The 14,678-nt window shown below is 38.4% G+C and overlaps 2 protein-coding genes and 1 pseudogene across 4 annotated transcripts; all 3 read left to right on the plus strand.

Moving 5' to 3' along the window:
* The first annotated feature begins 409 nt into the window (after window positions 1-409).
* LOC122329888 lies at window positions 410-4,250 on the plus strand (annotated as a pseudogene).
* A 2,855-nt stretch (window positions 4,251-7,105) lies between these two features.
* LOC122332730 (GTPase IMAP family member 7-like) lies at window positions 7,106-8,864 on the plus strand. The gene is made up of 3 exons (XM_043230100.1): window positions 7,106-7,120; window positions 7,753-7,783; window positions 7,906-8,864. The coding sequence occupies exons 1-3, from the start codon at window positions 7,106-7,108 to the stop codon at window positions 8,832-8,834; spliced, it is 975 nt and encodes a 324-aa protein (XP_043086035.1). The 3' UTR covers window positions 8,835-8,864.
* A 2,158-nt stretch (window positions 8,865-11,022) lies between these two features.
* Window positions 11,023-14,600, plus strand: LOC122329966 (GTPase IMAP family member 8-like). 3 transcript variants are annotated; one of them, XM_043226706.1, is made up of 6 exons: window positions 11,040-11,142; window positions 11,629-11,665; window positions 12,006-12,578; window positions 12,693-13,959; window positions 14,043-14,118; window positions 14,404-14,600. In XM_043226706.1, the coding sequence occupies exons 2-4, from the start codon at window positions 11,656-11,658 to the stop codon at window positions 13,739-13,741; spliced, it is 1,632 nt and encodes a 543-aa protein (XP_043082641.1). In that variant the 5' UTR covers window positions 11,040-11,142; window positions 11,629-11,655; the 3' UTR covers window positions 13,742-13,959; window positions 14,043-14,118; window positions 14,404-14,600. The 3 variants fall into 3 exon arrangements, with proteins under 3 accessions (XP_043082649.1, XP_043082641.1, XP_043082646.1); XM_043226711.1 differs by having other exon boundaries at window positions 11,056-11,274; XM_043226714.1 differs by lacking the exon at window positions 11,629-11,665 and having other exon boundaries at window positions 11,023-11,142.
* Window positions 14,601-14,678: the final 78 nt, after the last annotated feature.

The raw sequence follows: 14,678 nt of genomic DNA on the forward strand, positions 1-14,678 counted from the left end.
TTGATTGTGTTTGATGGAAGTCCAGCCGAAGAGCACTGCAGTAGTCAAACCCATAAATGACGATGGCCTTGTCTAATCTATCATCTTTCTTCATAATTCCTGTACAATGCACAGCTTGTCCAAAAGCATGACTGAATAATCTTTCATTCTCAGATGTCAGGCAAGCCACATCTCACCAGATGCACAGAGCGAACCAGCTTTATCTCACTTTATCTTTATTTTTCTCTGTGTAACTACATGAAAAATATCCATTACAGCAAATGCATTTTAAACATGCTGTTCAAATATGACACATGACATGATCTGATAGATCACCCTGTCCTACGATAACCAGGGGACTGAATGTAGTATGTCAAATATGAAGTCCAACCAGTTTCTGGGTTTTAATAACTACTAAACCTTTGCTTTAACACACACACACACACACACGTAAGCTAATGCAGGCACAACATGGTTTATTTCTTACTGTCTAAAGCGCTTCACTTAATGAAAAGATGATTGTTTGAAGATGGCTGACTGGAGTAGATCAACCAGACAACATGGTAAGCCTGTTCATTTATTTCTTTTCATAAATTTGTGAGAAACTCTTTTTTAAAGATCTTTTAAAGTGATACAGAGCATTTGAATTTAAAATCCAGATATTAGGGGATAAATTAAGAATTGTTAAATGTTACAATTTATGTACATTTAAGCAACGTTATTTCAAATTAGCTCGTGTTTTTAACAGACGAAGATCAAGGAAGTTCAGGATTATTTGACAGAAGAGGCAGCAAAAGTCTCCCTACAAACAGTGAGTTTTACATTTAAACAAAAAACTGGGTAGTAGAACAAAATCTTCAAGTAAACTGGTGCTTTTATCACTGAAGAAGAAAAGAATATGTTTTTTCACAAAAGCATGTGACAACTTACATGGGTCATAGTAACAATCCGATTTGTTTTCCTTTTAGAAGATAACAACAGATTTTTCTTTTTCTCTTAATGTTCAGTCATTGCTGTGTTTGTGTCTCAGAGAACTGTATGAATTATTTTTAATTTGATCCGATTGTAACACATCAGTTCATAATGTTGAATTAAGAGAATGAATTAGCGGGACTGTAGGTAGAAATAAACATGTTTGTGCAATTTCAGTGTCTGTGATAAAAGAAGATTTGAGAATAGTTCTTCTGGGGTCACATGGAGATGTTAAAGCCTCCTGTGGAAACGCAATTTTTGGACGAAAGGTCTTCTCAGAGTCAGCGTCTTCTCTGCATTTGTTTGAGAAGCATGATGAGATAGTGCTGGAGAGACATTTGGTGGTCACCAACACCCCTGACCTGTTCAGTCCTGCTCTCTCGTCTGAAGATGTGAGGAGACACTTACATCAGTCTTCTCCTGAAACCCATGCCCTGTTACTAGTCCTGAAGTCTGGAGCTTTTACAGAGCAAGACAGAGAAGCTCTCAAGCTCATAAATGTCATTTTTGGCGTAAGAGCATCTGAGTATGTGATTGTGGTCTTCATGCATGAGGAACAGGAGTATCTGAGCGATAGAGACTCTGACTATGAATCAATAAAGTCTCTACTGAAGGCCAGCAATCGTCCACATCATCATCTACAGAGCAATGGAGACGAATCACAAGTGCAGAAACTTCTGGAGAGAATCGAGAAGATGGTGGAGGAAAATGAAAGCCATCCTCTGAAGATTCCTGAAGACCCAAGACCATCTCTGATAAAAGAAGACACAGTTTACCAAACAACTAACAAGACACATAAGGGTAAACCTTTAGCTCTGGTGCATTTGTTTGTGACTTTCATTAGAAAACTAAAATGATTACCTTTAACACTAGAAAAAACAGCTTTTATAATCTGTAGATAAAACAACCTCTTTGCTCTCTCCCTGCTTTTTCTGTTGGTGAACATTCAGGTTTTAGTAGACGGGTGTGCAGCGTGAATCACAGTAAGTATAAAGTTAACTGTTTTACAAAACCCTGATAAAATTTATCCAAGACAGTATTATTTATTAATATAATCATGCACTGCTTAATTCTGTCAACTATAAACATTGGGTCCATTTCTAAGTGGCGAGCATATGTCAGTAAAGGTGCTGTATGTAATTATTTTACTGTACTAAAGCATAAAAACACCATATTTGCAGATATTTAGAAAATATGCAGTCTTTATATACTTGTTTCTCTGAAAAAAATGCTATGTCCAGTTGTGCTTTGAAATGGGTGATTTTTTTATTTCACTCACTGTCAATTTATCTATTAATGTTTTGACACACCGGGTTGCCAGATGGCAGAAGAAAGCCAGAAAATCAATTGAGTCAGAGGTTACAGAGTCCACCTCCAGCTAAAAACCCTTAAAATCTGCCTAAAAAACTCAGAGGCACATTAAGGTGCAGATAAATTTTGTGTAAATCTCATTTCTGTTGTGTGTCCTCAATATGACAAGCCCTGTGAGCATCGAGAAGGAAGAGGAAGTTTGCATCACATAACCAACTCAATATGTGCTGTATGGCTTTTCTGATGTTGTAAACTTGCTCTGCAGCAGACCTGATAGCATTTGGGTTGTCCTATCAAAGCTAAGGTTTAACAGTTTCAAAGAAAACTGAATGCACTTAAGGTTTTCAACTGGTTAACAATCTTCTTCATTTTTAGAGCCCATGACACAGATGTTTCAGCCAAATTCAGGAAATCCCAAAAAATTAGTGCGATCAAAATGTGAGTATTACATGACACTTCACTTTGGTTTTATGTATTCTGATGATTTATCACAGGATTTTCACACTTAATCTGTTGATGGTACGTTTGTTTTCGTAAATCCCAGCCTCTGTTGGTGCTGAGAAAAGCTTGGAGTGTGTGAGGATCGTCCTGATCGGGAAAACTGGAGTGGGAAAGAGTGCAACTGGAAACACCATCCTGGGTCATGATGTGTTTCAGTCAAAAGCCAGCATGAAATCTGTGACCAAGACATGTCAAAGAGAGAGCGGAGATGTCTGTGGTCGACCCCGTGACTGTGGTGGACACACCAGGACTCTTCGACACAAGCCTCAGTAATGAAGAGATCCAGCAGGAGATCATGAGATGCATTGAACTGTTGGCTCCTGGACCTCATGTGTTTCTGCTGGTCATCGCTGTCGGCCCGATCACACAAGAAGAGAGAGAAACCCTTCAGCTCATCAAGATGACCTTCGGACAGAAAGCAGAGACTTACACTATGGTGCTATTCACACGAGGAGACAATCTCACAGGCGGAAGTATTGAAGACTACATTAAAGAAGGAGATGCACACGTCCAGAAACTGATAAATGACTGTGAAGGAAGATTTCAAGTGTTCAATAATAAAAAGGGATCCAGCTCAGATTGTGAGCCTGTTAAAGAAGATTGATAAGATGATGTGGAATAATAATGCCAGTTTCTACAATGACAAAATGTTCCAGGAGGCCGAGAGAGCCTTCAGACTCATGCAGATCAATAGAGAGAGAGAAGAGGAGGTCAAGCGAGAGATCGAAGCCATGAAAGCCAAGTATGAGTCTGAAATCAAAGAAATGCAAGACAAACTAGATGAGGAAAAAGCAAAAGGAAAGGTTAGAGAATTGCTGCTTGTGGATAGAGGGATAGCAATGTTGAGACAAAAGAGGGAAGACATAGCGGCAACAGAAGCTGAGCGAGGCCAAGTTGAGAGAAAGAACGATGATCAGATTGAAAAGCAGAAAAAACGGCTTTCAGAACCGACAGATCTAGATAAAGAGATACCAAAAACAGAAAGAGAATCCGATAAGGATCGTAAGAAACATGGTAAAAAATGGAAGGGGTTTGAAACCTTAAAAAAAGGCAAGAAGCAAAGGAAAAAGATTGAGAGAACAGACGGAAGTAAAACACTAGAGACAGTAAGTGCAGAAGACACAGTCACGGGTCAACAGATCAGTGAAGAATTACCTTCCAAAGATGAAATAAACGCAGAGAAGGATCAACTACAGCAGCATTATAAAGAAATGAGCGAATGCAGGCAGAATATGGAGGAGGCCATGAGGAGATACAAAGAGACGGCTGATATGTATGCTGCAGAATTCATAAAAATTGAAGCCAGAAATGCTCAAATTATGTACAGCTGGGAGAAGGACCATGGAAAGTCATGTGTGCTTCAATAACAGATCGTCAATTATTGCTGAGAATGAATGAAACGGTTCAAAATTATAAAAATTGCTGAATTTTAGAATTTCATGTTGTGTTTAATTTTATTATTTTCCTATATTTGTTATATATATATATATATATATATATATATATATATATATATATATATATATATATACTGTATGAGTGTGTATGGATTAAAAAAAAAAGTCTGTTAATTAATAAATGTAAATATTGATTTGAAATGCTTAAATGGAGAATGTTGCATGTATTTTCCATAGAAAGCATTAAAAGAAGTGTCATATGCGGATGGTTTTGGCCTGAGATCGAGCTGGAAGGCACAAGCAAACTGAGCACACCTCCTAATGTATTTCTCCTCAGTGTTTCTGATGCTCCACTGACTGATGAAGACAAAGCAGAAATAGAGAAGGTCCACAAGATATTCGACTCCAGAGAGTAATTTAGGCTGCTATTAGTAACAGATTTAGTCAAATCCAGACCAGAATCTCAAGGGTTAATTATTAGTTGTGGAGGTCAGAACAGATTGATGGGATTAAATAAAGACAGATCCCAGATACACTGGAATATATAGAGAACATTAACACAGAACCATATTCACTTCAGATGTTTATGAAAACGCAAGAGAACAGAGTCAGACGTGAAACAGAAGAGTATGGAGAATGAAAACGAAGAGTTAAAGCAGAAGATTGAGTCTAAAGGTGAGTGGATAATATTCTTTTGAAATAACATTATTTTAAACAATTTCCACTATGAAGTTCACTCAAACTGTTTATATTCGAACGCACCTAAATGAAATCACCAGCCAATGGATAGAGACTCCAAGACCAGGACCAGGCAAATGTGAACTGTGAACAAAATTCACAGTTAATGTGTATCCAGGAACAGAGATGGAAACATTTGGTTCAGTCACAACAACTCTCAGTAGTTTCAACATGATTTAATCACATGTTAATCAGTTAGGTCTTACCATATAAAACATGGCAAATGTCCAAGAGTTGGGTTGGGAAACGCTAATTTATAAACAGTGGTGTAGTGCTTATCTGTGAGGCTTTTGCTGGCTGAATCTAGTTTGTTCTTTAATGAGAGGAGCGAAAGTCTCATTATATGACTCTTTAAAGTATGGTTCTTTATATAAACGTGATTCTTCGTTTTTTTTTGTTTTTTTTTGTAATGCCTTTGCATCAGAAGCATGTTTGAAGCCTTAAAATCCTCATTCCATAGGGAGCACACAAAGCTTGCAGAGTAACAATGTCACTGTGCAGATGAACACCGAAAGTGATTGAAATGAAAAAACTCCTGCGAACTTCAGACCGCTGCCTCGCGCTTTACCCATAGCTGAAGGAAGCCGATGCTTTCACTTCATAACCTGTTCATAAACAAACAGTAGAGTTTGCTGCAAACAAAGAATGCTTTCAAAAATGGAAGTGCTGAACATTTATTTACATAAATGAACAAAATGCAGTGAATAAACAAAAGAGAAATCTATATTTGGTGTGCCCACCCATTGTTCTTCTAGGTACACAGGTGCACACAGTTTTTGAAGGATCTCAGCTGGTAGTTTGTGCCAAACATCTTGTAGAACTAACCACAGGTCTTCTGTGGATGTAGGCTTTCTCACATCCTGTGATGATTTTGAGATCAGGGCTCTGTGGGGGCCATGCCATCAGTTCCAGTACTTCTTGTTCTTCAAGCTGAAGATAGTTCTTAATGACTTTGTCTGTATGTTTGGGGTCGCTGTCCTGCTGCAGAACAAATTTGTCGCCAATCGTATGCCTCCCTGATGGCATTGCATGATGGATAAGCATTGAGAACACCATTAATTCAGACCAAATCTCCAACTCCTTTTGCAGAAATGCAGCCCCAAACAGTCAAGAAACCTCCACCATGCTTCGCGGTTGCCTGCAGACACTCATTATTGTCTCACTCTCAAGCCAAAGGCATGGCTTTTTGGCTGCAACTCTTCCATGAAGACCAGATCAGACAGATATCTATCTATCTATCTGTCTATCTATCTATCTGTCTGTCTGTCTGTCTGTCTACACACTCTCTCTCTCTCTCTCTCACTCTCTCTCTCTCTCTCTCTCTTTACAGTTTGGCTGCTTTGAAGTGATATGTGTTTCCTGAAAACGCTATATAACCCGTCCTAGCACGATCCGTTCGGTTTCTTTTCCTGATAGTCCCACGAGGCTGCTGTACAGCCAGAAGTATCACGTGACTGTCCTCCTCTTCCTCTCGTGGTGTACGCGGGCTCGAGCGCGGCGGCCATATTAAGCTGCAAAGTGCGCAGTAAACGTTCACATCATGTCGTCATCGGGCACCACAACAGAGGCGAAAGGTAACTTTGCCTTAAGTTTGATGCAGATTTTAAAACGAGACTGAGAATGCGTTTCGCTTAGCTAGCCCTATGTTTTTCACCCTAGAAACTTTGTACAGCTTTACTTTCGGTTTGCTGCTGTCTACGTAAGTGTTCTTTTTCACGGGTTACATCCAAACACTGAAGTTGTTGAAATAGAACAATATACCGTATAATGGGTTATTAAGTTGACCTGCTGTAATGTTGACCCAGAGGTACTTGATAATAGTCTTAAAGAATCGCTACACCCTTCTCACGTGGTTTTCTTAACTCGAGCGACAACGCGCGATGCGTCGCGTAAACAGCGGATCACCCTACATCACACACAAAATACTGCACTATATTAGTATATTAATATATTAAAACCGTTTGAATGCATAATTATGCGTATATAGTATTAATAATGCAAAACGTATTATTATTCTTCCACATTAATAACCACATTAACATTAATGAGGGAATCTTTTATTTATATATCACATTGGTTCAAGATCACTTTTGTACCTGCGATTACTGTTGAAAACAGGTTCGATTAAAAACAAAATCCATTGAATTCTACATCATGCCGTTGACTTAACATTGAAATCAGTAATGTTGTTGAATCAACGTTACACTATGATTGTTGAATCGGTATTGTAATGAACAAAAATATTACAAAAATTAATAACGGCAGTGAATCAACGTTATTATGTTGATTCTACATTACCGCTGTCAAATAAACAAAAAAATATTGTCCGCTTCATTTGTTGAAATATGGTTATATGTTACATTTAATGCCAAAATCAATGAATGCTTCAATATCAAGTTAAATAAAATAGGTTTCAAAATCAAATCAAATGCAGATAACGAGCACGCGAAAACAAAGGAATGGAGAAATAAGATGCATGCAGATAGGTTCAACAAACAAGGATGCACCTGTGTTTTCCATCTAAGGAAGTGTCTGTTAAACTGCGGAGAAGTGCACGTGCAGAACTGAAATAGGGTTCATTTTCAAACTACAGTTGGCGTTTTTCCAACCATTTTTAAACAGGCCTAATAAAATAATTAAGGCCCGCCCCAAACCAACCCCAGAGGATTAGAGCAAATCGAAAACGAAATAATGCTCCCAACTTTTTGAGAGACACCCATTAGAAATATGGACCTAAACAAACAAAATAATTATGAATAGAAGTCGCATATAAAGTTCCAGATCGTGAAAAAAGAAGAACTGTCTTATATTGTGTCTTTTATAAAAATCTAGTTTGTTTTTTTGTAGATAAAAGAAGGGAAGTTTTGATATATATCCTCCAGACTGTAAGTATAAATATGCTGAATGCAAACGTTTCGTGTATGCACTACTTACTAATTATTTTAATCCGAACTGTTTGAAATCTTGTTTTAAATGCACGTGTTTTTATTCTCTCGCTCTTGTTTAGTGTCCTCTATAAGGATAGTTTTGGTAGGAAGGACTGGAGCAGGTAAAAGCTCCTCGGGAAACACCATCCTGGGCAGAAAAGCCTTCAGAGCTGCGGTCAGTGGTCTGTCTGTAACCAAAGAGTGCTGGAAACAGACTGAACGGGTGGCTGGGAGAGAAATTGCTGTGGTAGATACTCCGGGTTTGTTCGACACAGATACTCCAGAGGATCTTCTGAAAGAAAAGATCAGTAAATGTATAAACATGACTGCACCTGGACCTCACGCCATCATCCTGGTCATTAAACTCGGTCCATTCACTGAAGAAGAGAGGCTCTCGGCGGAGAAGATCAGAGCCATATTTGGAGAAGAAGCAGATAAACACACATTCATCCTCTTTACCGGCGGTGATGAACTGAGTAACAGCTCTATTGAAGAATACCTCGGTGAAGCCAGTGAGGATCTCAAAGAAATCTTGTATCGCTGTGGGGGTAGATATCATGTCTTCAATAATAAACAGATGGAGAATCGTAATCAAGTCACAGAGTTCCTGGACAAAGTGGATGAAATGGTCACAGCTAATGGAGGTGGATTTTACACCAGTGACCATTACCATGACGTAGAGCTCGTCCTGGAGATGAAAGAGGAAGAGCTGAGACAAAAATATGAGAAGAAGCTGAAGGAGAAAGAGCTGGAGCTGGAGACCAGATTCAATGAAGAGAGGACAAAACTGCAGCAGAAAATTGAAGAATTGACGACATCAGAGCAGGAGAAAGAAGAGAAGATCAAAGAGCTGGAGCGGCTGAATTTGAGGAACATGATCGAAATGACCGAATACAAGAGATACTACGAAGTAAAGCTCACAGAGGTCAGACTGGAGGCGGAACTCACCCGTCTTAACGAGAGGATTCTGATGGAGATCTTCAGCAAGTTACAAAGCCTTTCAATGTAAGCGGTGTTTTATTAGCAGTGCAAGTTCATGCCTATCAAGCCCCTTATGCTCATCAAGGTTGCATTTATTTGTTCAAACTGGAAAAATTAACCAAACAGGATTTCTCCAGTCTTCAGAAACGAAGACAGGAAACACATAAACAGTGATGTACGATACCAATGATCTTTTCTAACAACATCTGACTTAATCTAAAATACTTAATTTATTTCAAATAAAACCAAAGAAGAAATTCATGAATCATTGGACAGCAGTGCATAGAAAAACTGTTGTGATTTAAGAAGTGTCACAGGCTTTGTTTTGTAAAATTAATCGAGCAGTGATGAGCAGAAGGGATTTTTAAAAAAAAAACTCTTAGTAATCCAAAGCATTTCAAATGTATGCAGTATATAAGATTTGCTTTCAAGTCAGTTGCTTTCAATTTCATAAATAGATATGTTACATTAGGCTATAAGGAAGTAGGATCATTACACTTACAAGGGCAACCGAGGCTAGAAGAAAGTAGAAAAGAGAGAACTGAAGTCCAGATTTAATAAAGAGAAAAAGAAACTGCAGAGGATTAAAGGATTAACAGCATCTGAGCAGGAGGAAGAAGAGAAGTCAGAGAAATGTGTGCACAAAGACACTGAGAGACACGATGAGATGATCGGCAGAGCAGCACGTTTCTGCACGACGCATTCAACTAATCCTGAGGAGAACCTTTCCTGCGTTTCTTGCCTGCGCTTTAAAGATAACCACAATGCATTGTGACTTTTACTAGGAGGAGACGAATATTAATTCTGCTTGTGTGGAACTGTTTAAAAGTGCTTGTTGTGACTGATATCAACAATCATGTTGTTTTTTGCAATCTCAGTGGTTTAGTCCACCCCAAAATGAAAATGCCTTCCTCAGTTGTCCGCTCTTATCTCGCTCCAAACTCGTAGAAACCTTTTATTTTTGAGGAAATCAGAGAGCTAATCCGGGCCTCCGTGAGACAGAGACATGACTGATATGATCCCAGGTCCAGAAACGTAGTAGATGCATCGATGAACGCAAGCTCTCATGACGTGAATAATTAATGAACCAATCCTTTAAGAATCCTAATAACAGCTAACTAACACAGTGCAAACAAAACATAATAAACACATGATTTTTGATCAACCCACTCTTATATAACGTATACACACACACACACACACACACAATGAAGTGCCTACTATAAATATAGCTTTGTGAATGCATTTTGTGCATCAAAACTTCATAAAGATATCAAGTTTAAAAATGTAAGCGGCACTTTTAATGTTAATTTCATTTATAGTTAGCCTATGTATGCTCTACTTTATTTTTCTTGTTTGTGTTTTGTATCATATGTTTCTTTACTTTAGTCGTGATTTAGGTTTCAGGAAAGCTAAATATCCCTGTATGATCTCAAGGGGAATACGAGAAGAATACGCTTCGCTCCAGTCGGTGGAAAAGTACTGCCAAAAACCCACGAAGAAGAAAAAGAACCAGTACTGCGCCGTTTTTTGTTTTTTTTTGAGTGGTTTCTTATTACGTATATTTATTGATGGTTATAAAGACTGTAACTCTGGTAGAACAAATGCAAGATATAAGACAATTATAGCTGATTGTGTATCAGTAGAAATATGTTCTGACTCTTATGTAACATTATTGCGTGGTAAAATCATCAAGGCAAGACGTTATATGAGATTCTTATAAGTTCGTTTACAGTAAAAAAAAAAAGAAACTTAATTCTTGCTCATGTGGGGGTGGAGGCCAATGAAGTGGTCAAAAAGCTAGCCAAGGAAGATCTAGAGCACTCGGAAATAGATATTAAAGTGTCTCTTAGCAAAAATGAGGTTAAAGGGAAAATTAAACAACAAACGTCAAGAACTTATGATAGCAAGGGCAGATGTGTGTTATATTTAGCAAGCAAGTAGGAAATGCAAGGAGGAACATCTAATTATTTCATGAGTGAAGAGGGCATGGTGGGTTAAATCAATCTCTGTTTAATACAGTATATGTATTTACTGCAATCAGGCAGATAACATTTTAATAAAGTGTAACAGAAAATTATGCAAAGAGAGAATTTAGTGTTATTTGTGTGTGTGTTTTTATTATTATTATTATGATTGATAGTTGCCTACTAGTTCTTCACAATCCAGAACAGTTGGTGGCGGTAATACTAAAAGTAGGCTTGTCAACCGCCTGTAAACGACACAAGAAGAAGAAGAAGAGGAGGAGGAGGAGGAGGAGGAGGAGGAAGCGAAGGCGTTAGTAAGTGAAAGGGACGAAAACGCCGTTTACTGAAATTACGGCGTTTTCCAACGAGGTATGCTAACAATTATTAAAAGTTGGTTGATTGATGATGATTTGGGCTTGTGCGGGTTCAAGGAACAAGTTTTGACGTGGTCTCTAATATAGTGACTAATCGAAACTTTACCATTTGGTCAAATTCAAATCAGTTGAGTTTAATCGATATTTTTTTTTATCAAACGAGTAAGGCGTGTAACGTTTTTCGCGCGGTAACGTTTCAGTCGTCCTCTCTGAACGTATTTTGTTTTCTTCTAAACAAGGCTTTGTCTTCTCGGTAAACAGGACTCTCCATGAGTCAGGAGTTAGAAATGGAGCTATTTATATGAACCATTTTATAGTGAAATTGTCTTATGTTTACATTTTCAAGCGTTAAGCAAAATTATAATGTTTTACACTCTACAGGGGAGAAATGTTACAGATTTATGATTAAATAAATTACCTTTTAAAAATGTTACCCTCCTACACATTGTTAATTTTTTGACAAATATCATGCCTTTACTAGGAATCATGAACATAGCTGGATACACAGATGTCTGTTAGTAAGTACTGTTGGTATTCTGAAATTTTACTTCTATAGAGCCGACTTTTATTTGTGTAGTTGGAGAACTATTCCCCCATAAAGATGCTTTGAAATAATTTATATTGTCTATGAAGATAAACACTGAATACTTTCTTGTAGCCATTATTTTTCTGTTTCGTGTTAGAAAGCGAATAATCAACCAGCATTGGTCAAACTCTAATTTTCTGTATATCAGAATAAAGTAATACAGGTTTGGAGCAAACGATGACAAGAACTTACTTTCTGGGTGAACTACATCCTTAAAATGCAGTGAAAAATTGAAATGCAGTAACATGCGCGTTTGCTGTGATTTCGTACAGGCTTTTTGAAAATGGCCACGAGTATTGAAGGTCTGAATTTGGTCTTGATGGGAAGAACAGGAGTCGGAAAAAGTTCGTCCGGAAACACAATACTGGGAAGAGACGTTTTCAGATCAAAGAGAAGCTCCAGATCGGTCACGCAGGATGTTGCTGTTGAATCTGCGACTGTTGGCGACTTTCCAGTCACTGTTTATGACACACCGGGATTATTTGACATGCACACAAGTGAAAACGAGGTCGATCTAAAATATAAGAGCGTTTTACAGAAATGCGAGTCTGGTCTCTGTGCATTTCTGCTGGTCATCAAAGCTGACCGATTCACTGAAGAAGAGCGAAGAACCGTGGAGAAGATTGAGAAGCTGCTGGGAAAAGAACGGCTGGAGAAAACCTGGATTCTCTTCACCAGGGGAGACGAACTGGAGGAAGAAAACCTGACAATACAACAATTCATCAGTGAGACAGAGCCGCTGAAGAAACTCATTCAGAAATATAATCACAGATACCATGTGTTCAACAACAGGGAAAGAGGACCCACTATGCAAGTTAAAAAGCTTCTTATAAAAGTGCTTACCGGTAAGTGTGACACAATGGGTGCGACTTTTATAAACGCATGTCTTTAAACACATTACTTTCTATTAACAGTACAGTTTATTTTGTTGTTTTCTTTTTGTTATGTTTTATTGCCAGAGATACTGAAGCAGCAGCCACTGGTGACACGAGACACTACATCTAGAAAAACACTACATTTTAAACCAGACGCTGCTGTCTCCAGTCTCTCGTCCAGGAGGATAGTTCTTCTGGGTCAAACTGGTGTTGGGAAAAGTGCGTCTGGAAACACAATCCTGGGACAGAGAGAGTTCAGATCTAAGATGAGCTTGAATGCGGTGACCAGTGAATGTTCAGAAGCTCACGCCACTGTTTCGGGCCGATCGGTGTCTGTGGTAGATACTCCTGGATTCTTCAATGTACAGATGAGGCCTGAAGACTTAATAACAGAGATAGCCAGAAGTGTTTATTTATCCAGTCCTGGGGCTCACGCTTTTCTCATTGTGTTTCCTGTGAATATAAGACTCACTGATCAGGAGTTACAGATTCTTCAGATGATTGAGCTCATGTTTGGAGAAGAAGTGTTAAAATACTCCATCGTTCTCTTCACTCATGGAGATCAGCTGGAAGAAGAGTCTGTAGAGGAACTCATTAAAGAGAACTATATATTTAGACATCTAGTAGATCAGTGCGGAGGAAGATATCAGGTGTTCAACAATAAAGATCTGAATAACAGAGAGCAGGTGAATGATCTGCTGCAGAAGATTGACTCAATGATAAAGCAGAACGGAGGACGACACTACAGTAATCAGATGTTTGAAGATGCTCAGAGATTCAGACGAGAGGAAGAAGAGGAACGAAGACGAGAAGAGGCAGAGAAGAAAGTCCGAGCAGACATTCGTGAGCATAGTAATGACCTAGAAAGATCTGAAGCTGAGAGACAAAGAGAGAAAGAGGAGAAAACACTTTTGAACCGTTTTAAGTATCATTGTGTGGTTGCCGGAGTGGTTGTTGGAGCTGCTGTCGCTGCACCTCTTTCTGTTATGTCTGCGCCTCTTTCTGCTTTGGCTGCACCTGTCGTTGCCGCTGCTGCAGTTGCTGGAGCTCTTGGAATTCATCTCGGTGAAGCTTTTGTTGCTCAGAAGAAGAAAAAAGAGCAGGGAAAAAATAACGGAAGCTCTAAAATGTGAAATATTCAACAAAGCCGTAACGCAGCTGCTGCATGCTTCATTTCGACAGCAGATGAAATCCGCCTGAGAGAAATGCATGTCTTAGTTTGACGTGTGAGGATCAGGGTCGAGCTGTAGACCACTCTCCGCCTAAGAACAGTAGTAGTAGAAACATCAGAAAAGCTGGACACTATAATCTACATCCAGCTGATGAGATGCACTGGACCGGCAGCAGTCAGGTAAAATATTAAACAACAATGTTTTATTGTAAACTGTGGTTTAGGCATTTGTTGTTCATATCACTGTTAATTGTTTCCCACAGAACAGAACCTGTGCATCTTTTTAAACCATGTTTAGCATGTCATTATCAGTATTTCAGGCTGCATGAGGCAACCGAGGTCAGTTCTCACTACTTTTTTGTATTACAAATGTCTTATTCATATATACTTGTATACATATTTATTGATTGATTTTATTTATTATTTTTTTAAGTCAAAATCAAGTGCATGGAAGAGTGTAAAGCAAGCATGCATCAGCAAAAATAGATCTTTGTCATGATTATCCATTTAATGAAGGTTTACAAGTTCGTTGCATCAGCCCATATATTTCTAGCAACAGATACTCTTTTGATAGCTGTGCATGCTGGACCTTGTTTTATTTATGGTAATGCTTGTCTTTAACAGCGTCCTCATGGCCTCAACGAAGATCTTCAAGACACTTCTACACAAGATCTTTGTTCTTTAATAAGATTGTTTGTCAACAAGAAAGACTGTGAAAGTTTTGCTCTTTGTGAGAGTTGCTGCTGATTCCTATAACAAACATTTGTTAAATTCAATTCATAATGCAAGCAATAAAGAGGCCAATTTGGCAATATTTTTTAGTTACTTGTTTGTACCTTATTTAGAGTGTCTTGCCTTAATGTTCTTATAAAGATATATTTATATATCAAACAAGATTC

The sequence above is a fragment of the Puntigrus tetrazona genome, chromosome 3 (genome assembly GCF_018831695.1).
Source record: "Puntigrus tetrazona isolate hp1 chromosome 3, ASM1883169v1, whole genome shotgun sequence".
Lineage (NCBI taxonomy): Eukaryota > Metazoa > Chordata > Actinopteri > Cypriniformes > Cyprinidae > Puntigrus > Puntigrus tetrazona.